Here is a 22,639-nt window from a genome sequence, read left to right as displayed (position 1 = left end):
GGTGGCTTCGTGCTCACGAGGACGAGGCAGGCTGCAGGGCCCACAAGTGGCCTCACCCTGTTGCCCTGGGAGACGGACGGTGGTTTTTCAAGTCCAGGACTTGCCACCCAGGGCAGCTGGCATTGCAGGCAGGGGTGCGCCCCGGGGTTGGCCTGGTCGTCAGCGCGGTGGTTCTGCCCCAGACTCGGGGCCTCGGGGCCGCGCAGCCGTGGAGCCCGCTCCTGGGTAGGCTGCGGGTGATTGGGGAGGCGGTGGGGAGTCTCCACGCCCGGAGCTCCTCTTGCTGCGGGAGCCGGGCCGGCTGAGGAGGTAGTCTCAGGCGAGGAGGCCGCCTGGCGGCCCCGGGAGGGCCCTGCCCAGAGCGCCCTCCCTGCGCCGGGCTCCTTTGACCTGTTTCCCGTTGTCTTCCAACGCTCGACCTCGCTCTGATCCCCCGTCCCTACTCCTCTAGGCTCCTTTGCCCCTCTCTGTTCCTCGGAGACTCCCTGAAGCCGCCCGCTCTTGGTTTGTCCTGGTCGGGCGCGATGGGCAGGGCCTCGGATCCCCTTGGGCAGCCGGAGAGCCCCCTGCCCCGCGGCCCACGGCGCACCATTTCTCCCGCGCCCAGGTTCCATCAGCAAAATGCAGGACGTCCAGGACAATGTGCCCTTGGAAGACCCTGGCGTTGCAGAGAGCGGCCCCTGTAAGCCCAAAACACCAGGTCGGACCCAGAAGGACAAGAGCATCCCTGAGGATCCAACCCCTCGTAGGTCCTGTCCTGGGGGCGCTGTCACCCCTTGGGGGTGCTTAGTGTGGGGCAGGTTGGAAGACGCGCCTTAAGGGTTGGCAGGGGCCGAGGCCCCACAGTTCTCTGGTCATCCTCCCTCTCTTTGACTCGCCCTTCCCCCACCCCCACCCCAATCTGTGGTTCTATTGACCACAAGGTCCTCAGAGTTTTTAGTCCTGGAGCAAGAAGTGACTTGAGCGTGACTACTTGAATCTGGCGAGATCTGAGGCTGTGCCAGTTCAAAGCCATCTTTGTTATTCTTGTATTTTCAATTTGTATGTGGAAAGTGGCAGACACCTGGGATAGGTTTTAAAGAACTCAAATGATCCAAGACAGGAATTGTTCTTTCGGTGCTTCACTGTGTGAAGAGTAATACTGCCCTGGGCTCATATTCTTCTCTAAATACTATAGATGTTAACTGTTATGTTCCTATTGGAGCACAAGGTCACTCGGTTGGTTTAATCTCACTGGGACTCATTCGCATTTCTCTTATAATAGCCTCCAGAGAGTTTAACTAGTCATCAATCTGAAGACCTGTTCACATCCAACAACATGAGTTAAATTCTTGAAGACTGCAAGAAAAATTACTTCAAGGCCCTGCTGTGGAATTACGTTTGTTTCTCTTGTAGCCGCGTGGGGGCGCTGCTGGTTAACAGACTGGCGCTAAAGCGGCAAATCGGGTGCTCGGGAAGCCCCATTTGGAATAGCCGTCAGTGGATAGGAACCTGTACGGTGTTATGGGGGGAAAGGGGAAAAGCCTTTTTCTTCTTCTTTTTTGGTAAATACAATTTAACCAATTTTAGTTCTTGAAGTGGCTATTTAAATGAATCCATAGGCAAAACAACTCATTAAAATGAGTAACCAAACTCTTCTTTTTACAAATAAATTTGAAATTTTATATACTAGGTTGACTTGGTTCCTTACTAAATTATCTTGAAAATTTCTTTGTTCTTGGGATCTGAACTGTTCAAATCTACATTAGTTGCATTCCACTGCCAGTTTCTGGTTGAGCCCTCCTCTGTCCCGGGTTTTAGAGCTGCTGGAGTCCCACTGCTGTGGTGAGCGACCACAGTCTTGTCAGAGCGGGCTGTGAGCTTCGCTTTGCTGTGGCTGGAGAGTGTTTCTGTGTGTATTGCCCCCAGTCCTTCAATAAACTGTCAGGGCTTGATCTCTGAAGGTTTTCTCTTAGTTCTCATTTTGAATTAGTGACTTAGTGGTAAGTCTATTTACGTATGTGACCGAGTCCATCATTTTGGCTGGGACGAAAGCCTTCAGAGAGGGCTCACGAATAAAGGGAACTTCAGCTGCCCACTTACAGTTCAACTGTCCGCATGTTTACCGAAGCAGGGGCTTCAGTAAATTCTGCCATCCCCTTTTCCCCTTAACTTTTTCTTTTGAAATATTTTAAATGTGTTGAAAAGTCAAAGAGAAAATACAGTGAACACCCACACTGTTAGCATTTCTGCCACATTACGTGTGCTCTCACTGTATGTATTTTGTCTCTTATGGAAAATAAGAGTCATGTCCCTCTAAAAATTTCATCATGTATCTTCTAAGAACACAGGCATTCTCCAGTGTAACCTTTTTCTACAATAACTTTTCCCTTCTTACATCCTTAACTCTTTTTACCAATGGAAAACTTAAACATTCCCAAAAGTCGAGAGGCTGGCACGATGGGTGGATCCCAGCGGGAGACCCCCAGCCTCGCCGATGCCAGGTCAGGGCCGGGCTGCGTGCATTGGTGTCCCTTCCACATCCGGGAGCCAGATAATTTTCTGTGAACAAATTATGAAGCTTCACTGAAAGACAGTGAAAAAATATGCTTTATTGTGTGCAACTTTGTTTAATAAGTAACCATTGTAACTACCACGTCTGTCCCTTAGATGAGAATGCTGTCAGCTCCGTCTTTACTGAGAACTGAGGACAGCGGTCCCCAAGTGCCAGAGCTGAAATTCTCAGCAGTATTTAGTAAAGTGAAATAAAGACACTGGTGAGTTTTTCCTAAAGTGAAACTGATTACATTTAAAGGACTTCTGTTTATCCTGACAGTATTCCTTTCCTGCTGTTTTGGAGGCAACACGATCCCTTCTTTAATGAAATGATGGTTTTGGTGGTGGTAGAGTGGATTTTTTTTTTTTATTTGCTCATTTGTTTGTTTCACTGTGCATACATGGCCCAAAAAAAGGTTCGCAAATGGTTGTCAAAATATTTTTGGAAATTTTGTTAGTGTGTGAAATCCCAAAACGTGGGAACTACCTCCTCAGAACGGACAGTGGGCCGTTCAGTACCGTCTATGTGGAGAACTGAACTTGATCAGAAGCAAAAAGAGAAGTGTGCAATACTAACACATGTTTATCATTGCAAATAAACTGTTTCTTTGCCACTTAAGTTATTATTTACTCTGTAGAAGAAAGGTTTTAATCATTTTCACTTCCTGTTTTTTCTTTTAAATAACGTTTTTGTCCTCCCTCACCCCAGGCCCCACTGTTCTGAGAGGCGCAGTCACGAGCCCTGGCGCTCAGGAAATGAAATGTAAGGGGCCGGACGGTCGACGGAGTCTGCGCACAAACCCAAACCCCGGGCGCGCAGTGCAGTGAACCTGAACGAACGAGTCGTCCAGACTTGGGGGGTTCGCTGCTGTCCACCGTGTGTTCCTTTGTCGCAGGTCTGGTAGATGCAGGTGACGGTGCTCCCAAGCTGGGCAACGAGGTTGGGATGAATCGTGATTTCCACAAGGAAGAGAAGGCTTTACCTCCAAGCAGGGGCAGGCTCTTCTGATTTTCTCATTGTATTACTCCTGGCGTAGGTATGTAGCACTAATGGCTTCTGACCAGACTTGAAGAATTTTTATTTAATAATACAATCACTGTTTGAATATAAGCCTCAAGAGGTCTCATCAATTCTAACTGAAAAGTGATCAGTTGTAATTATTAGTATCAGAGGGTCAAGAAGCACCTTCACTTTAACCAATGAGTTAACTAAAGAAATTATTGTTGGAATATTCACATTGGGGCCCCAGTTAAGAATAAATTATAAAGAGGTGATGTTCAGATCTTCACTGATAGATATGGAGTAGCTGGCAATTGCTGCATAACAAATTACCCCAAACATAGCAGGTGAAACTGTTCATTATGTCTCAGTTTCTGTGCGTCAGGGACACGGGCATGGCTCCACTGTGCCTCTGGCTCCAGGTCTCTGACCAGGTTGTGGTCAGTCTGCTGACTGCTGGCCAGGGTGCCCCTCAGGTCCTGGCCACGTGGACCTCCCCCAGGGCAGCTCTCATGAAGAGAGTGAGAAGCTGAGAGTGGGAGTTGCTGGTGGGACAGAAATCACGCGGTCTTTTTTGCCTGATCTCGGAAGTGGTGACCCTGGTATCCCGCGCCCCTGCCGCGTTCTAGAGCCTAGAAGGGAGTCACTAAGCCCCGCCCACACTCCAGCGAAAGGGATTACACCGGGGTGTGAGTATCAGGAAACACAGATCTTTGGCGTCATTTTATCAGCTGCTGACACACACCTCCTATCAGTTACTCTTTTGAGGGATCATAGGTTAAAAGGCACAGATAAAAAGATTGATTTTCTAATAGTGTCATTTTCAACTCTTTTTTTTTTCTGGCTTCATAATCAGCTTAATTTATGAATTAAGGATTAGAAAAGAACCCTGTTGATCAGTAATAATCCCCCACTCCCATCAAGCTTTATTTTGATTTTTTGTTGTTCTGTTGACACTGCAGTACACAGGGACCACTCAGGAGGTGTGAACTGAATGGCTCTGCTGTGTATTGGCAGTTAAGTGGGTAAATTCACTGTCAGATTTTACATTTTAAAACAGTTCTAATTTTCCATCAATAGCCAGGTAAATAATGGCAGCCTGTGGTTGGCCAGCTTCCTTAAATGCTTTTGGTATTTCGCAGCCTCAGGGCATCTGTTACTAAACTGCCCCAGGTTGCCGCCCTGGTCTTCATGCCCTGACTCGCCCCTGACTGTGCCATCAGGGGTCAATGCAAAGCACAGCTTCTCCAGGACAGGCTTTCACCCCAGTCCCGATCTCCTGGCACCTCTGTCGCTGCTTAGATGTGTTCGTTGCTGGCAGGAGAGAGAGAAGAGCAGGGAGAGGGGGGGTCTGCGACAGGGCAGTGGTGGAGGAGAGGGAGGGACAGCAGGTGGAGAGAATGAGAGAGGGAAATGAAGTAGGGAGCTGGTTTCAAGTAAGGTGATACAAAAATTTATCTTGGGGAAAAAGGGTTGAAATAGAGTTAAGGTTACTCATTATTGGTAATTGGCTTTCCTTTGGGCTCCTAAGATGCTATTAATTACGGTTGCACGTTCCTAAGGGAAAACCCGTTTTGGGTGTTGTTCAGCAGGCATTTATGGCATCCTTACCCTGGGGTAGGCAGAAGGCTGGGTGCTGGGATAGGTATCGTTATAGCTACAGCTGCAGGTAAGCAAGGCCCTGGCTTTGCTGTCAAGGAACGTTCATCAGGGAGACAGTTGGATAACAGAAGATGATAAGTTGTGTGTATGGACTTTAATGAGTGTGATGAACTGCTAAGGAGGATCAGAGAAGATCCGTCTGTGGAGGGAGATTTTGCCTGTGAAGACTCAACTCAATTGAGTCGTAGAGGACGCATAGGTGTTTTCCAGGTGCTGTGGGTGGGGAAAGTGCTCCAGGCAGAGGCAACCGCGTGTCGGAGGCGCAGAGTGGCGTGGCCCACGCTCTGTTCTTTACAAGGGTCTGGATGGCTGTGCACAGGGTACGACGAGGTAGGACGGGCCAAACTGGGAAGGGAGGCAGAGCAGTATCAGGAAGGGCCATACGGTGTAAGCCATTTATGCTGCTGGCGATGGGAGGTCCTTTAAAGGACTTTAAATGAGCGTGACACAGTGATCAGAACTGCATCTTAGAAAAGTCACCGGTTTGTGAGTGATCGGTTGGAGAACAGAATAAAAAGAGGCGAGACAGAAGGCAGGAGGACCAGTTCATAGACCATAGCCCAGGTAAGAGGTCATGGTAGGAGGGGATGGGTTCCAGAGATGTTTAAGAAGCAAAATTTGTGGAACTTGGAGACGGATTAAATAAATAGGATGAAGAGAAGAGTTCAGAACAATTCCAGTGCACACCAGACTGTGAGGCAGTTCAAGTTGACCATCTCCGACGCCTGAGAGTTGTGTGTAGGGATGGGAACTTCGACTTGTTTTATTCATCTTGTGTTGCTTTTTTTTTCTTTCTTCAAGGAGTGTGCATCACTACCATATTTTTTAAAGAGGTGGGGGGATGGTTAATTAAAAACAACCAATACCTATTTGGAAATGATTAGATGAGCCTCAGAATTTTCAAATAGTTCTTTTCCTTATTAGTCTAACTGTGTAGGACAAGACATCATTTAAGTAGACATTCAGAGGAAATTGATTCCTGCAATTTCTTTTTTTTAAGTTAATAGACAATTTTTTAAAAAGATTTTATTTATTTATTTTTAGAGAGGGAAGGGAGAGAGATAGAGAGAGAGAGAAACATCAATGTGCAGTTGCTGGGCGTTATGGCCTGCAACCCAGGAATGTACCCTGGCTGGGAATCGAACCTGGGACACTTTGGTTCCCAGCCCGCGCTCCATCCACTGAGCTATGCCAGCCAGGGCTAGACAATTTTTTAGAGTAGTTTTAATTCCAGGAAAATGATCAGGAAGTACGGAGAGTTCCCACAAAGTCCCCTATTGTTTACATCTTGTATTAGTGTGGTGCATTTGTTACAATTGATGATCCAATATTAACACATTATTATTGACTCAGGTACATAGTTTCTGTTGGGGTTCACTCTTTGTATATAGCACGGGTTTTGAAAATATACAATGATGTGTATTCATCATTACTGTATCACACACAGTAATTTCACTGCCCTAAAAACCCAGCGTGCTGCGCCTGTGCCTCTCTCCCTCCCTCCCTCCCTGCCCCCAGGCCCTTGGCAGCAGTGACCTTTTCCACCTCCTCCGTGGGTTTCCAGAGTGTCCTGTGTCTGGACGTGTACAGTAGGTAGCCTTTCAGATGGGCTCCTTTCACTTAGCGATATGCATTTGAGGTCCCTCCACGTTTTTGGGGGTCTCGATAGCTCATTGCTCTTCAGCACTTAGTAATTTTCCATTTACCCACTCACCTACAGAATGACATCTTGGTTGCCTCCAAGTTTTGGCAATCATGAATAAAGCTCTATAAACCTACATTTGCAGGGTTCTGTGTGGACATAGTTTCCAACTCACCTGAGTAAATACCAAGGACCATGAATCCTGGATCGTATGACAAGAGCATGTTCCGTTCTGTGAGAACCTGCCAATCTGTCTTCCAGAGCGGCCACACAGTCGCACACTCCCACCGGCCACGAAGGAGAGCTCCTGTCGCTCCACGTCCTCCCCGCGCCGGTGTGGTCAGTGCTCTGGGTTTGGAACTTTCCGGTAGGTGTGCGCTGGTGTCTCGTGTGTTTTAATCGTACCTCCCTGGTGACGTATGTCACTGAGCATTTCCCATGTGCTCACTTGCCATCTCTGTATCTTCTTTGCTGAGGCGTCTGTTCAGATCTTTTCCCACTTTAAATTGCTGAGTTTTCCTGTTGTTGAGTTTTAAGAATTCTTTGTATACTTTGGATAACAGTCCTTTATTAGGTGTGTGTTTAGCAAAGATTGTTTGTGGCTTATCTTTTAATTCTCTCAACAGTATCTCTCACAAAGCAGATGTTTTAGTTTTAATGCAGTGCAACTTACCGATTTCTTCTTTCTTGGATCTTCCTTTTGGCGTTGCATCTAAAAGTCATTGCAAAGCTCAAGGTCACCCAGAGTTCCTCCAGGTTGTCTTCTAGAAGTTTTATAGTTTTACGTTTTTCTCTTAGGTCTATGACCCATTTGTGGATGGTGGAAGGTCTGTGCCTAGATTCATACTTTGCATGTGGATGTCCGGTTCTTCCAGCATCATTTGATAAAAAGACTGTGCTTTCTAAATTGAATTGTCTTTGCTTCTTCTATTTTTTTAAGGGGAAAAAAGATCAATCTTCTGGTTGCCACAACCAGCTGCATGGTAGTGCCACTGAGACTAGGCATATAGGAGAAGCAAGCTTGGAGGTGGACGAGAGTGAATTCAGTTTAGACCTGCTAATTTGGAGATATCTGTGGCTATTTAGGTTTTTCAAAGAAGGAAAATATTTTCCTAGATTTTCAGGACTAGAGAAAACCAAAATATCATTTAGTTCATTGCTATATACGTGCACAAATAGGAACTAAGTCGCACATTAGTTCGCTCAGGTGCAAAGTCAGTGCTGAGGCTCAGCCTGACCTCCATTCAGGGTTCTTTCTATTGCACAGGGAGGGCTGTTCTGGGACCACGAGGAGCCCTTCTGGGAGGTTTTTGATGCCCTTGACATCCAAGTCTAACTAACCCCGCTTGTTCAACTCTGCTGCAGTACAAACGTAGTTCTTGGCCTTTCCCTGTCAGTATAATGTTTTTATCATATCAAACACTGTTTGTATGGGTATAGGACATAATGACCTTATGGCAGTTCTTGGATAGAGAAAGTGAGCCTGGAAGGCAAAGTCAAGGAGACAATGCCTTTTGGGATCGTCTTAAAGAGCAGTTATCAGCTACTCCCCCAGACTACACTTGTGCTCTTGAGCCTTTGAAAGAAATTGAAGAGGTGAGTGACCAACCTCCCACTTAGAGGTGTAAGGTTCCTGGACATTCCTGGCTCATCTGAATGTCAGTGGCTGACAAATTCTGAGCACGGTCCGTGAATGAGTCAGAATCTAATCTGTAGATAGAAATCACACGGTAGTTTCAACAAGGAATATATTTTCTCTTTTTTCGCTTTTGTTTTTCTTCATTGTTAAGAGAAAAAGAGAAACATCAATGTGTGGTTGCCTCTTAAGCACCCCCTACCGGGAAACCTCGCCTACAACCCAGGCATGTAGCCCAGTGGGGAATTGAACCGGTGACCCTTTGGTTCACAGGCCAGCGCTCAATCCAGCACTGGTGTTGAGCCACACCAGTGAGGGCTCAACAAGGAATTCTTAAAAAAATTTTATTTATTTATTTTTAGAGAGAGGGGAAAGGAGGGAGAAAGAGAGGGAGGGAAACATCGACTTGTCGTCTCTCACACTGCCCAACCGGGAACATGGCCCACAACTCAGGCACGTGCCCTGATCGTGAATTGACCCGGCAACCTTTTACTTTGTGGGGCAATGCCCAACCCACTGAGCCACACCAGTCAGGGTCAACAAGGCAGTTTTAATAAAAAAAATATAATATTATAATGAGAAATTAGAGAAATGAGGGCCTTGGGTTAATAAGACGCAAAGAGAACTCTAAAGAATTCTGGAATATCAGCTGTAGGAGAACCCACCATATCCCCTGGCTGACACAGACCACCCAAGGGTTTGTTTGAGAGGGCACAGCTGTGCGGGGAAGTTGCTGGGCTGTGTGTGCTGCTGACCACCGGGCCCTGTGGGAGCTGAGCCCTGGGAGACGCCACTCAGGCTGTAGGAGCCAGTTCCTGGCAAAGCCACGCATGCTGCAGGAGCCTGGCGAGTGAGCATTCTAGAACCAGAGAGAAAGGCTCTTGCCTTTTGCAATGTCTTTCTATCATGTGGTGGGCACTCATGCGACTGCACCCCACACCCCCAACGCCACTGGCCCAGTGATCCACATCCTTGGATAATATTCTCTCCTTCAGTGCAGATGAGACCCCTAATTTGCCTCTAACCAGTAGAATATCGTAAAGGCACTGGGATGTCACATTTTATTACGTAAGACTCTATTTTAGCAGACTGGAGATTCTCCTGCTGGCCTTGACGAAGCAAACAGGTAACTTGTCAACCACCTATGGAGAGGGTCACATGGCCAGGAAATGCAGGTGGCCTCTAGGACCAGCATCCAACTGACAGCCAGTAAGAAGCTGGGTCCCTTAAGTATACAGCTGTAAGGAAATGAATTCAGCCAACAATTGGAAGGAGCTTGGTAAGAGATCCTTCCCCAGTCACACTCCCGAATGAGAATGCAGCCTGGCGACAGCTTGTTACAGCCGTGAGACCCGGGCCAGGGACCCACTTCAGCTGCTCCTGGACTCCTGACCCACAGAAGCTGTGAGACAACAAATGCACGTGCTTCCTTACGCCTTTTAAATTTATGGTAATTTGTTATGCTGCGCAAAAACTAATTAATAGTGCCCTCTACAGAGGAAGCTTAAAATTTACCATTTGGTAAAGGAAAAATATTTAAAGGACTTCATTTTTTTCAGAGCAGAGGAAATAAGGATGGATTTGGAGCTGAGAGACGGTAAGTTGATGAATGTCACATTTCACTCCTTTGGCTACTCAGCTTCCATATGGGCGCTCCTACACACATCTGAATTCCTGAACCGTCCCATCTCTCCGCTGGGTAGGTCAGAAAACACCCAGATCCTCATGGGACGCTCAGCCCACACAGTCACCCGATGTCCTGCGGTGAGGTGTTACTTTCTGCCAAGGCCTAGAAGCAAGCCAGGAACTGCTTCTCAAAAGGCAAACAGTTATCCTCAGAAGAGGGCAGAGATTTGCTCCCAAATCCTAGACGTCTGTGCTGCGCCGCTCCTATCGGTGCTCGCCAGAGGCTCTGCGCAGCGCCATTTCTTGCTGCGGACGCCTCAGGTATCGCGGACCTGCAGGACCATAAGGCCCTAGTGGTAGAGTGGCCCGGGGTGGCGGCCGGAACCTGCCGCAGAGCCGCTCTGGCTCTGGCTCTGGCTCCCACTTGAAATGGGCAACCTTATGAGCAACTCTAAGTGGCTGTCACATAAGAATGTCCAAAAATGTAGAGAGTTTTTAATGAGTCTGAGTTTTTTTGAGCCAAACGGATGACATGCCAGGAAGCAGGATCTCAAATGCTCCAGAGCAGCACAGTTTTGTCGTTTCTTTTATACATTTGAAATTGAGAAGGGGAGGTAACGAAGATTACGATTATCAAGACGGTGTGCTGCCCCTGGCCGGTGGCTCCGTGGGTTAGTGTCGTCCCCACACGCCAAGGTTTCGGGTTCAGTCCTGGTCAGGGCACGTACAGGAGTCAGCCAATGAATGCATGAATACGTGGGACAATGAAGGATGTCTGTCTCTCTTTCTCTGACCCCCCTTCCTCTCTCTCTAAAAAAAGAACAATTAAAAAATTTAAAAAAGAAAAAAGATTATGTGCTCCCTGAAGGGGTCTGAAAAAGAGGATGACTCTGGCATTTCAAAGCCTGCTAACCGAGATACCCACGGACGGACAGGGCTGGCTCACGGCAAAGACGAGCCTTTTACTAAAGAAGGTTCGTGCCTTGGGGCGCCTACCTGCTCTGACCTGCCCGGCGTTTGTGATCAGTCTTACCAGATTCACTACAGAGCCCCTTTGTTGTCCGCAAAACTAATGCCATGCGTGTTGCCTTGAAACCCAAAAAAGGCCTACAAGTGCTGTGCCTCTTTTTTCATGGTGGGTGGTTCGAGGTACAGCAACTTGTCATCGCCTTGGAGGGTATTGCTTTGACAAGGTCCAGACCACTGAAGCTCTACCAACGTCACCAAGGTGATGGGCAGCTGACCGTTGGTGGGGGTTATCTGCCATCCTCCCTTTTGCATGTTTTCCTAAGACATTGAAACTATGAAATACTTGCTACCCATCAGATCCAATAGACAGATGGCCTTTTGAGTTCGAATTTCACTCATGGTGCCAATGTTGTATCAGGCAGGGTCCCATCAGGATGAAGAAACCGGACAGTAATCTGAACAAAGAGAAGCTGGTGCCCTGGGGCTTCCCCTGGGGGGGGGGGGGATGGAATGGGGGTGTGAGGAAGACCTCCTCCTCTTACAGTCTCTTGAGCGCCCTCTACTGACAAAACTAGCATGGTGCCAGCCAGCTTCACTTCCACGAGGAGGCACTGAAGGGCAGACTTGGAACTGAGAGGCTCCAAAGTGAAAACTGGCAGAGTTTACCATTTAAATAGATAGTATGGAGCAACTCTCACTTTATTTGCTTAAGATAAAGCTAAACAGGTGGAATCTTGCTATGACAACACAATATTCCGTTCAGTTCACTGAACCCCATCGCTCCGCCCCACTGTGTTACAGGGGCACAGGGTGAAGAAGAGAGACGTTCACAGGGAACGTACATTTTTGGGTTAATAGGCTATTTCCAGTTACTGCTAACAGTTTATTTGCTTATTTTCTCCTTGCTCTTTGAAGTAAATCACAAAAATGCCTGCTTTTTTAACAGGAAGAGTACCTCATCTCCACGTGATGGTGTGTGTTTTATGTTTGTTGCACCTTGAGTTTCTTTTTACCACACTCCTTGATTTTGTTTATCCCTTTATCTCATTCTACCTAAAAATGATGCATTGTTGCTATATCTGACCCCCTAAAGCCTTGATCTATTATTGACCCCTAAACAAAGGTGACTTAGTACCCTCTAGGAAATTTAGAGATGTGACGTCGTAGTCCTTAAAAGACACGGGCTGGGATGTTTTTGGCTGAAGGGTTTCCATTAGGGAAAGTCTGGGGCTCTGAACAGAGTGCAGCCCCTGTTAGGGTGGTCAGTGACGCAGGCTGTGGAAGAATTCACAAAGAAAACTGCAGAGAATAAAGATTTTTACTCACCCTCCAAGAGGGGAGAGGGGCATGGTGTGGAGAGATACACCAGCCCTGAGGGGTGGGGGCTTTGGGCTTTTATGAGGTGATGGGGTGGCTGTGGAGCGGGGTGTTTCAGTTGGTCTTGTACAGGCTGCAGCTTGTCCCGGTGTTATCTTTGGGTGCAGGGTCTTGGTGGTCTGGCACGTCCTGTTTCATAAGTTCTTGGAGCCTCTGCCCCTTCGGGTGCTTCCAGTCCTGAGCAGAGAAGCTCATAAAACAAGAGTCAGTCATGTTTTATGTGTGGTCCAGCTAGCTCCAGCAAAGAGAGCCTGAAAAAGGGCTTTTGTCCTATCAGCCCCCTTTTGACTTGTTTCCTGAGCAGATCGTGCTGTCGCTGCTCTTAGCACGCCAGAACCGCCTGAGAAGTGAGATCAAGGAAGCTCTGAACAGGGACCTCCTCAAGCAGGAAGCAGAACACAGGGCCCAGAACTTCTGTCACCTCTCCAAGTACACTCTCAGCACAATTGCTTTGCTGTGTGTCTCCAGTTAACCTTAGACGGACTGGCCCCTGTGTAATGTCCTCCCATAAAACAGTGTAAGCTTTTCTTCCAAGTCGTTCAAACATCGCTTTCCCAAGTTGTCTTGTCGCAGTTCACATAACATGAACAGGCAAGAGTTATCCCTAGTTCAAAGCTATAGAAACCAAGATCCAGACCCAAAAAGTTAAAAAAAAAAGTGATTGGCCCAGAAATGGCATCAGAAATAGCATCCCCTATAATCCCCCTTCCCAGAGACAGGTGTTAGTGTGCTGGTGTGCTCCCCCACCGACTCCCTTTTTAAAGAGACAACAGAACGGCTGTGTGGAAAGAGGCTGGGCTCGGAGGCTTCAGGGTCCAGAGACCTGTGTTCCCTGCTCTGCCGTTCTTTCACTCTGGGCCTCCGGTCCTGGGCCATGTGTCTTCTTTCATAATTTAGGAGGCAGAACTAAGTGAGTTTTAAAGCCCCTCTAATTCTAATTGATTATACAAGCACAGCTGTCCCCATTTTTCCCCCTTTCCCCGCTCTACCCGGCATCCCCACTCCCTCAGGCAATCCCCTCACCATTGTACATGTCCACGGGTCATACGTGTAAGTTCTTTGGCTACTCCATTTCCTATACTGCACTTTACATCCCCATGGCCATTCTGTAACTACCTATTTGTACTTCTTAATCCCCTCACCTCTTCACCATTTCTTCCACACCCACCTTCCATCTGGCAACCATCAAAACATTCTCTGTATCCATGATTCTGTCTCTGTTGTTGTGTGCTTAGTTTGTTTTTTAGTTTCAATTGTTGATATATATATATATAGACATTTTATTGTTCATAGTTTTGGTCTTCTTTTTGTTAAATAAGTCTCTTTAACATTTCATATAATAATGGTTTGGCGATGATGAACTCTTTAGTTTTTTTCTTGTCTGGGAAGCTCTTTATCTGCCCTTTGATTCTAAATGATATCTTTGCTGAATAGAGCAATCTTGGCTGTAGGTCCCTGTTTTTCATGACTGAATATTTCTTGCCAATCCCCTTGAGCCTGCAAAACTTCTTTTGAGAAATCAGCTGACAGTCTTATAGGAACTCCCCTATAAGTAACTAACTTTTCTCTTGCTGTTTTGAGGGTTCTCTCCTTGTCTTTAATCTTGAGTAACTTAATGGTGATGTACCTTGGTGTGTGCTTCCTTGGGTCCAGTTTCTTTGGGAGTCTCTGAGCTTCCTGGACTTCCTAGAAGTCTATTTCCTTTGCCAAATTGGGGAAGTTCTCTCTCATTATATTTTCAAATAAGTTTCCAATTTCTTGCTCTTCTCTTTCTGGAAACCCTATGATTCGGATGTTGGAGCGTTTAAAGTTGTTCTAGAGGTTCCTAAGCCTTTCCTCATTTTTTTTTGAATTCTCGTTTCTTCATTCTGTTCTGGTTGGATGTTTGTTTGTTATTCTCCACATTGTTGGTTTGAGTCCCAGTTTCCTTCCCTCCCCTTCCCTTGTTGGTTCTCTGTATATTTTTCTTTATTTCACTTTGCATAGCCTCCACTTTTCCCTCAATTTTGTGACTACACTCAACCATTTCTACAAGCATCCTGATTACCAGTGTTTTGAACTCTGCATCTGATAGGTTGGCTATCTCTTTGTCACTTAGTTCTTTTTCTGGAGTTTTGATCTGTTCTTTCATTTGGGCCATTTTTATTTGCTCAGCACACCTGTTACATACAGAGCCTTAGGTATTCACCAGTGTGGGGCAACCCACATGGCTGTGTTGTAGCTCTGTATGTGGAGGAGGGGTCTGAGAGGGAACAATGCCGCTTGCTGGCCTCTTTTCAGCTTTTAGTCGCTTCCCCAGCTACCCACAAACTAATTGGGCCCGTGAGGTGCTGATTCCCAAATGGGTGGGCTTGTGTATGTTCTAGGACCCTGTGGGTCTCTCCAGTACATTCTCCTGTGAGGGTGGGAGTTTCTCCTGCAGCCACAATTCCTATAGGTTTTCACAGCGAGAGGTTTTGAGGCTTTCTTTTCCCATGCTGGAACCCTGGGTTGTGCAGTCTGTCTTGCTCCACAGTTGTTCCTCCCGGGTTATCTGCACACAAACATGGGACCACCAGCCACTGCCTCATCCACTCAGTCCTCCAGCTGCCACCTTGACGTGTGTCCTCAACCACCCCGGCTGCCTGCTTCCACTCTTTCTGCCCGTCTGGATGAATGTTTCTTCTTTAACTCCTTGGTTGTCAGACTTCCATACAGTTCAATTTTCTGGCAGTTCTGGTTGTTTTTTGTTTTTAAATTTGTTGTTGTCCTTCTTTTGGTTGTATGAAGAGGCAAAGTATATCCACCTATGTCTTTGTCTTATCTGGAGGTCTCTCTCCTATACTTCATTTCTGACTGGATCTTTTTTATGCTGCTGAGGTCCTCACTAAATTCCTTGAGCATCCCTATAACCAGTGTTTTGAACTCTGCATCTGATAGAATATTTAGCTCCATTTTGTTTAGGTTTTTTTGTGGAATTTTGATCTGTTCTTTCATTTGGGCCTTGCTCTTTGTCTCCTTATTTTGGCAGCCTTTCTGTATTTGTTTTTATGTATTATGTACTAGGTAGAGTTGTTATGAGTCCCTGTCTTGGCAGCATGGCCTGATGTAGCAGGTGTCCTGTAGGGTCCAATGGCACAGCCTGCCCTATCACCCAAGCTGGGTACTGGAGGTGCACTCTTCCTTAGGGCTGAGTACACTCTCCTCTTGTAGTTGGGCATTGGTTGCTGTTGTCAGATCAATGGGAGGGATTTAGCCAGGCCAGTCAGTTGCAAGGATTGGCTATGACCAATGATCACCAACCTCTGCCCTCCATGGAAGATCAGCTGTGCAGGGACAGGGTGTTGGTGGTGCTCTGACATGATCTGTAGCTGTCCACTGGGTGTGCAAGCCCTGGGGTTCCCAGGTGGTGCAGGCCAAGGTCATCCTCACCCTATGTTCTGCCCAGAGCCACCCTGCATGAGCTGTAAAGCAATCTGAGATGGCTGCTACTTGTGCTGGACTTCAAGATTCCTGGGCAGAGCCAACCTGTGAATCTAGGCCAGCTGCTGTTAGTGCCAGGCCTGGGGCCACTTAGCAAGAGTATGGGGGCTGGGGGCTCACTGAGGCTGGCTGTTGTTTGTTTGAGAGGATTTAGGAAGTTGTGAAGCTTGAGCCCAAACCAGCCACTCAAGGAAAAGCCATTGTTAACAGCTGTAAGTTGGGTGGGACAGAGCCTCAGGGGATCTGCAGGGTTGGGTCAAACAGTGTGAGCCAGGTTAATGGACTCTCAAATGTGGCACCTGCTTGCCAGTTCTGTGGCTCTGTGGAGGGAGGGTTCAGAAACAGGAGAATGGCCAACATTCTGTCTGGGAGGAAGCTGTCCCTTAGCTCTCACCTTGATACCAGACACCTCGGTGTCTCCCTATATGCCACTGGTGCCTTTCTAGCTGCTGCCCCAGTGCTGGAGGGCAGAGGGAGTGGGTCTGAGTAAGTCCGTGTGTGGGTTCTTTCAGACAAACTGCTTGGAGCTCCAGAAGTTTCTTCCACCAACTCACCTCCCACTGGTTTTTGCAGCCAGAAGTTGCCCACAAGGAGAGCTGTGTCCGCAGTGTCATCGGTAGGTGTGCGCTGAGGGTGGGGGTGAGGACAGCGTGGAGAGAGGTAGATTCCAGCCCTGCATGTCAGCTTCCGGACCACTTAACAGGAACAGGCGCGGTCACTGGGCAAGTTGCTGTTTGGGCTTTAGTTTTTCGAAATGCTGGGTCAAAATATATCTTTTTTAGTTTAAAGACCGACTCTGTGGTTCTAAGAAAGATTTGCACCCAGGAATCCATGACATGTAGGTGTGGCATACTGTCCAACCAACCTGGTTGAGTCATCTCTGGCCTTCTGGGTCATTTTCTGATTGCAGTCTGTGACATGTGGCATCCACCCCCCGCCAACGAGAAACTGATGCTGAGTTACACTGGCGGACATGTTTGCATGGCAGCGACTCCCCTCCACCATCCCATGCTGGAGTGGAGGCTATGAACTTGGCCTTGCTGTTCACCTCAGCCTATCCAAAGGATCAGTTTAAGATCTTTCTGTTATGTCAAATAGTCGGTAGGATCTAACTGACGGATACTTAAGTAATCTTTGGAATAGTAAAAAATTTACTAGCCCACTAGTTTTCCACCTTCGCTTTGTCCTTGGGAGCTAGATAGCAGCCCCCTCCCCCACCAAACAAAGTTCCTGTGTCTAGCCAAGTGAGCAGGTTAGCAAGTGTCCCAGCTGACTCAGAGCCTGGTGAATGCCGGGCAGCGTGTCTCTCTGAAAGGTGCCTGCCCTTTCCTTTCTCACTGTCTTTTCCTGCTCACAGATCAGCGGATCCACTTGTTTCTCAAATGCCTTTTGGTTCTCAGTGTGCAGCGTTCTCGGTTAGGCCTTCCCGGAGGCCTGACTCTCACTGAGGCAGAGCTGGCAGAGATGGACCAAAAGTTTGTCAGCCTAACTACCACAATTGGCAGGCGTTCGGCCCCTACCACACGGAGATCCTGAAAACCCTCATCCCCTCGAGCCAGGTCCCGGGAGCAGAAGCCCCAGCCCGAGCCCTGGCACTTGGACCTAGAAGAGAGGCCCGTCCCTGTCCTGGGGTGACTTCTCCAGCGACCAGCACAGCAGCGAGCCTTCTCCGCTCCTGCACCCAGTGCTGGCACTGTAGTGACTAAGCATGTAAACACCAACTGGCCCAAACTCGTTCTCTAATAAACTTCTGAAAGCTAGCAAACCACTCTCCTTGTGCTGCAGCTGTGGCCTGGCCTGTGGCCAGGCCTGTGCCCTCAGCCCCCAACTAGCTAAGAAGCCAATAGGCCCCCGTTTTCCCTCCACCAGTGAGGAGCTCCCTTCTGCACGCAGAGCTGAGAAGCCAGGACCCACAGGTGCCGGCATTGTTTCGTCTAAGGGCGAAGCATTTCTCGGAGGCTCTGAGCGCTCTGTGGAATGATCCAAGTGTGAGTAGAAGGGCTTCTCTGGCAGTTGGAGATTTGCTTTGTCCAGTTCAGGTCAGGACCTGGGCCTGGCTGAAAGGTGTTCTTAGGAACCTGATTTCCTGGGCCTAATTCCCTGCAGGTTTCAACCAGTGGGACAAGAAGTGAGAGCCCAGCTTCCTCTTCTGGGGGAAGCAGGGTGCAGACGAGGTAAAAGGGGGTGTTGGCCCTGCCAGTGTGCTGGTGACAGGTTTCCCTGCTCACGGGATTTCTCTCTCAGGTATCAGCGTCCAGGCTAGGGCAGTTGGGCCAGTGACTCACTCGGGCCAAGCTAATCCTTGGTCTGGTTCCCTTCCGAGTGAGCCCGCGTCCCCCCATGTCTGAGCCTACAACACTTCCCAATGGGTGTTGTGGGCGTGCGGGGGCGGCAGCTCCCGGTCCCCGGACTGCTGGGACTCTGCCTGCGGTTTAGTCTGTGCACTCCGTTGGCATCACAGGGCACAGATGTGCGGAAAGGACCCCAGCTGTAGAGACCCGACCATCCCCGTCAGGGCGGCGTGGCCACCCGGTCCCGCCTAGTGCATCTGAAACGAGGGTGGGGGGGACGTGCGCCCCCGCTTGTTCTGGGATGCACAGGAGGAAAGGCGACTTCTCGCGTGCTCTCAAGGCAGGGTCGGAGGAACAGCTGCTCCCCGAAGCGGGAGGTGGAGGGAACTGGTTATGGCCCACTGCGTGTGGGAAGAATTGAAGGGGACCGAGGTCCGTCAGCCCAGGGTTGCCCCTGCTGACTGCCTTTTGGGGGAGCGGAGCCCGGGCAACGCAGCTGCACAGCCCACACGCCGCGCGACGCAGACCTTGACCAGGAAGGAGGCGAGGCTGCATCCCTGTAGACGGAGTCTCTGATTTGCAACAGTTAATCTGAATGTTTAAACAACCCACATTTGGGGAGCCTCATTATCTTAGAGGCAGAGGCGCTCTGAAGGGATTCCTGTGACGAGGGCTGCCTGGTGGCTGCGTGCAGAGCTGGCTGGCAGAGAACCTTGCTTTGTACTTCGTGATTCAACTCTGAAACGATGCATTTGTCAGATGTTCAGTTTCCTTGTGCTTCACATGGAGGAGATAGGGGCCCAACCTGAACGAGAAAGAGCTCCATCCAACCCCGCACAGGGATGGAAGGATGTCAATTAAATGCTGTGGTGAATACACATGAAATTTACCCTTCATGACAAGTAGTGCAATGCTGGGCAGCTACGGCCACCCTCTACCGCAGAAGTGGGTCCCACACCCATTAAGCAGTCACTCTCATTCTTTCCTTCCCTTAGTCGCCCAGCACCCCCTAACCTCCTGTTTCAATGGATTTTCTGACTCGAGAGAAAGAGAATCATATAACATGAGGTCTTTTTGTTACTGGCTCCTTTCACTTAGCATGTTTTAAAGATTTGTCATGTAGCATGTATCAGTAGTTCATTACTTTTAATGGCTAAATAATATTCCATTCTATGGATCCACCACACTGTCGTCCCATCATCAGTTGGGGGACATGTGGCTTGTTTTCACCTTTTGGCTTTTGTGAATAGTGCTGCTGTGAATATTTGTGAACAAGCTTCGGTTTGAACACTTGTTTTCAATGCTTTTGAGTAGAGAATATACTCGGGAATAGAATTGGTGGGTCATACAGTAATTCTATGTTTAATTTACTGGAAGCCACTAAAACTGTTTTCCACAGTGGCTGCACCATTTTCTATCTCCCCAGCAATGCATGAGGATCCCAGTTTCTCCTCATTTCTACCAACACTTAGTTTCCCTTTTTAAAAACTGTAGCCACCTTAGTGGTGTGAAGTGGAATCTCATTGTGGGTCTGACTTACATTTCTCTAATGACTAGTGATGTGGCACACCTTTTCATGCGCTTATAGACATTGGTTTATCTTCCTTGGAGAAATGTCTATTTTAGTCTTTTACCTATTTTTGAATTGGATCTTTTGTTGTTGAGTTGCAAGAGTTCTTTATACACTCTGCATACCAGACCTTGTCAGATACATGATTTGCAAACATTTCCTCCTGTTCTATGGCTAGTCAGTTCACTCCCTTGATAGTGTCCCCTGATGCACAAAACATTTAATTTTGAAGTCCAGTTTTTCAGGTTTTATTTTTATGGATTGTGCTTGGGGTATGGAGTCTAAGAACTTTTTGCTTAGGTCTGGATCCCAAAGATTTTCTCCTAGATATTTTGCTAAACATTTTATAGTTTTATGTTTACATTTAAGTCTGTGATCCATTTTGAATTAATTTTTAAAAAAGATTTTATTTATTTACTTTTAGACAGGGGAGAAGGGAGGGAGAAGGCAAGGGAAAGAGCAATGTGCAAGATACACTGATCAGTTGCCTCTCACATGCCCCCAACCAGGGACCTGGCCCGCAACCCAGGCATGTGCCCTGGCTGGGAATCGAACCTGTGACCTTTCAGTTCTCACACTGGCTCTCAATCCACTGAGCCACACCACACAGCACTGATTGCTGTGGCTGTATACAACAAGCCTTACAGGTGGGTAGACTAAGTCCTCTGCCTTTATTCTTTTTCAATGTTGTTTTAGCTATTCCAGTTCCTTTGCCTTCCGTACACTAATCTCATCAATAACTACAAAAACACCTTGCTGGGATTTTGATAGTATTATGTTAAACCTGTGTATCAGTTTGGGAAGAACTGACATCTTTACTATGTTGAATATTCCAGTCCTTGAATGTGGTCTCTCTTCAGTTGTTTAGATCGAGTGCTTTCATTAGCATTGTAGTTTTTATCATACTAGTTCTTAATGTGTGTTGTTAGATCTACTCCTAAAGATTTTTTTTGAATGATTATAATGTTTCATTTTTAATTGTGTCCACACGTCCATTTCTAATATACAGAAGTGCAATTGATTTTTGGGTTTATCTTGTATCCTGTGAGGTGGCTTAACTCATTGGTTCTAAGAATTTTTTGTCGGTTCTTTGGGACCTTCTGCATGAACAACCACGCACAGTAGTCCCCTCCTGTTGGTGGTTTCACTTTCCGTGGTTGTGGTTACCCGTGGTCAAACATGGTCTGAAAAATCTTAAACAGCAAATTCAAGAAATAATTCACCAGTTTTAAACTGCACATCATTCTGAGTAGCACAGTGAAAACTTGAGCTGCCCCCGTGTCCCGCCAGGGATGTGAGTCACCCCTTCGTCCAGTGCACCCATGCCCACATGCCACCCACCAGGCGGCCACGTAGTCTGGGTTACTAGATGGACTGCGGTGGTGTTGCAGTGCTTGTGCCCAGTCACCCTTATTTTACTTAATCACGGCCCTGAAGTGCAAGAGCGGTGATGCCGGCAATTTGAATATGCTAAAGAGAAGCCCCAGTGCAGCCTGAGGGCTGCATGTGGCTCAGGTTGACTGTGAATGCAGCTCAACACAAAATAGTAAATTTACTTAACACATTATGAGATGTTTTTGTGATTATGTGTCATAGTGTATTTAATCTGTAGCCCAAGACAACTCTTCCTCCAGTGTGGCGCAGAGACGCCAAAAGGTTGGACACCCTTGCTTGAAGGTGTATGTATGCATAGAAAAAAAATAGTTTACATAAAATTTGCTCCTGTCTGAGGTTTCCAAAATCTTTTGGGGGGCTTGGAACATCTCCCCCATGGATAACAGAGGACTGTTATAATCTTCAAGTAGGGACAGTTTTGTTTCTTCCTTTCCGATATGAGTAACTTCTATTTCCTTTTCTTGCTGTATTGCACTGGTTAGCACTCCCAGTGCTTTAAGATTGGTGATAACGGAATCTTCCCATTGTCCTTCAGCAATAAATGTTAGTTTTCCTTCACCTGAGAATGTCTCGATTCCTCTCAGTCCTGAAGAACATGCCCACAGGGTGCAGAATTCTGGGTTCACAGTCTTTCAGCCCCTGAAAATGCTGTGCTGCGTCCTTCTGGCCCCCACAGTTCTGCTGAGGAACCCACTGTCATGCAAGCTACTGACCCCCGTAGGTAAGAGGTCATTTTTCTCTCCCTGCTTTCAGTAATTTTTTGTCTTCCATTTTCAGAAATTTAATCATGATGTCTTGGCATGGATTTCTCTTGGTTTATCTGGTTTGGGTGTGCTCAGCTTCTTGAATCTGTAGGTTTACATCTTGCCAAATGTGGGGAGCTTTCAGCTGTTATTTTGTGGAGCACTTTCTCAACAACACCGCCCCCCCCCCCCATCCCATCCCTCCTGCTGGGACTCTGCTGACAAAAATGTTTGATGTTTTGTTACTGTCCCATAGGCCCCTGAGAGTCTCTTCGTTTTTTTTCAATCTCTTTTCTCTGTTGCTCAGATTGGGTAATTTCTATTGTTCCAGCTTCCAGTTTGTGGGTTCTCTTTCTTTTCCATTCTTCTGTCGAGTCCATCCACCAAGGTTTTACTTTGGGTCATTGTATTGTTCGGGAGCAGCCTTCTTACTGCTGGGCGAGGGTGTGAGTTCGCCCCGGGGTCTGAAAGCTTCCTTTCTGCCCTGCCGGGCCGCCCCTTTCTGCTCTCTGCCTACACAGAGCAGGCTTTTGTTCAGGCTTTGTCTGTGCCCACTGGTGTTTCTGCCAGGGGTTTTCATTGTCCTTAGTGAGAATAGGGAAAAATACATCTACTTCATCTTCCTAGAAGTAAAGCTGTTCACTTTTGACAGCTATTATCGAGTTGTCCTTTGTGACATGTGGTGCAAGCATTTTCAATTGTTTTAATGGTGCGTTTGTTATGCAGAAATA

At 47.5% G+C, this 22,639-nt stretch overlaps 1 protein-coding gene across 1 annotated transcript; it reads left to right on the top strand.

Annotated features, from left to right (window-relative positions):
- Positions 1-621: 621 nt before the first annotated feature.
- TCP11 (t-complex 11) lies at positions 622-18,041 on the top strand. Its single transcript, XM_028510169.2, is given in 9 exon segments — positions 622-745; positions 3,432-3,524; positions 8,318-8,341; positions 8,344-8,435; positions 12,752-12,907; positions 16,483-16,525; positions 17,267-17,398; positions 17,401-17,463; positions 18,016-18,041. Coding segments are annotated over 9 exon segments (753 nt in total).
- The last annotated feature ends 4,598 nt before the right edge of the window (positions 18,042-22,639 follow it).

Source organism: Phyllostomus discolor, chromosome 4 (assembly GCF_004126475.2).
Source record: "Phyllostomus discolor isolate MPI-MPIP mPhyDis1 chromosome 4, mPhyDis1.pri.v3, whole genome shotgun sequence".
Classification (NCBI taxonomy): Eukaryota; Metazoa; Chordata; class Mammalia; order Chiroptera; family Phyllostomidae; genus Phyllostomus; species Phyllostomus discolor.
This window is presented reverse-complemented; position numbering and strand designations above follow the sequence as displayed.